At 61.8% G+C, this 1,117-nt stretch overlaps 1 protein-coding gene across 1 annotated transcript in view; it reads left to right on the top strand.

The window, feature by feature from the left end:
- Positions 1-1,117, top strand: part of LOC119586680 (atherin-like) — a 10,495-nt gene that overhangs the window by 7,077 nt on the left and 2,301 nt on the right. Inside the window, exons 2-3 of the mRNA XM_037935412.1 lie at positions 207-389; positions 615-824. Of these exons, the coding sequence (XP_037791340.1) occupies positions 207-389; positions 615-824 (393 nt within the window). The remainder of the gene's footprint in view (positions 1-206; positions 390-614; positions 825-1,117) is intronic.

Genomic DNA, 1,117 nt, shown 5'->3' with positions numbered 1-1,117 from the left:
GCCGAGGCCCTCCAGCCCGCTCAACCCTTCCCTCACCATTGGTCTGTATCTATCGCGCTGTGACGTAACCCAGTTCACTCATCCTTACTGCCGGCCTTGCGCGGGCCATTTTCGCCCTTTCAGTCCCCCCGCGCAAGGGCCCGTTTCCCTCCGCTCGAAATTGGCATGCGGCCCTCATTAGTCCTACTTGAAATGCGTCCCTGTAGATCTGGCACTCAAATGGCATTTAAAATCATGACGGCTCTCCCGCGGGCTGGCCCAGCGCCCTCGCCGCCCCCACCCATACGGCCGACTTTCGCGGGCGCACGGGCGGGTGTGTTACGCCCCTACGGCCGCCCTAGCCCGGGCATGGCACGGGGCACGGTTTCCTACACGCTCGCAGATAATAGGTAGTTGTTGTTTTGCTGGGCGTGCGGCACCCCTACCCTGGGCGCCCTCCCCTGCCCACCCCGCCCGAGCGCGCCGCCCGGGGAGGAGGTCTTGGCAAAACTGCCACCACAACAAACCGAGGCCAGGTGGGCCGCCTCCCGCGAGCTCCTTCGCCATCCGCTCGGCTTCCCTCGGCTTCCCGTAAGACATTTTGAAAACCGGGTTTGCGCGCGAGACGGCCGCAGGTCCCCACAGCCTCAGCTCCTCACAGCCGCAGCTCCCCACAGCAGCAGCTCCCTACAGCCTCAGCTCCCCACAGCAGCAGCTCCCTACAGCCTCAGCTCCCCACAGCCGCAACTCCCCACAGCCTCAGCTCCCCACAGCCGCAACTCCCCACAGCCGCAGCCCTCCATAGCCCCACAGCCGCAGCCCCACAGCCCTCGCAAAGCCCCGGGGTCCGTCCGCGCGGCGAGAAAGCGCGATGCATACTTACGAGCGCCGGCGACGCTTAATAAGAAACGACGGCGACGAGGCTAATGCATGTAAACCTTGGTGCATAATTATTATCTTGGAAATAACAGCCCTCCCACCACGCAGATTACAAAATTACTCCCGATTACAGGTTTCACGAGCTCCTGTATCACACCGATACTTTTATCGGAAAAATCCTTGGGCGAGAGCGAGGCAACCGTCCTGAAAGGGGGGAGACTGCGAGCCAAAGGGGAAAGCAAAAATCATTTTACTTCCA

This window comes from Penaeus monodon, chromosome 21 (assembly GCF_015228065.2).
Source record: "Penaeus monodon isolate SGIC_2016 chromosome 21, NSTDA_Pmon_1, whole genome shotgun sequence".
Taxonomy (NCBI): Eukaryota; Metazoa; Arthropoda; class Malacostraca; order Decapoda; family Penaeidae; genus Penaeus; species Penaeus monodon.
This window is presented reverse-complemented; position numbering and strand designations above follow the sequence as displayed.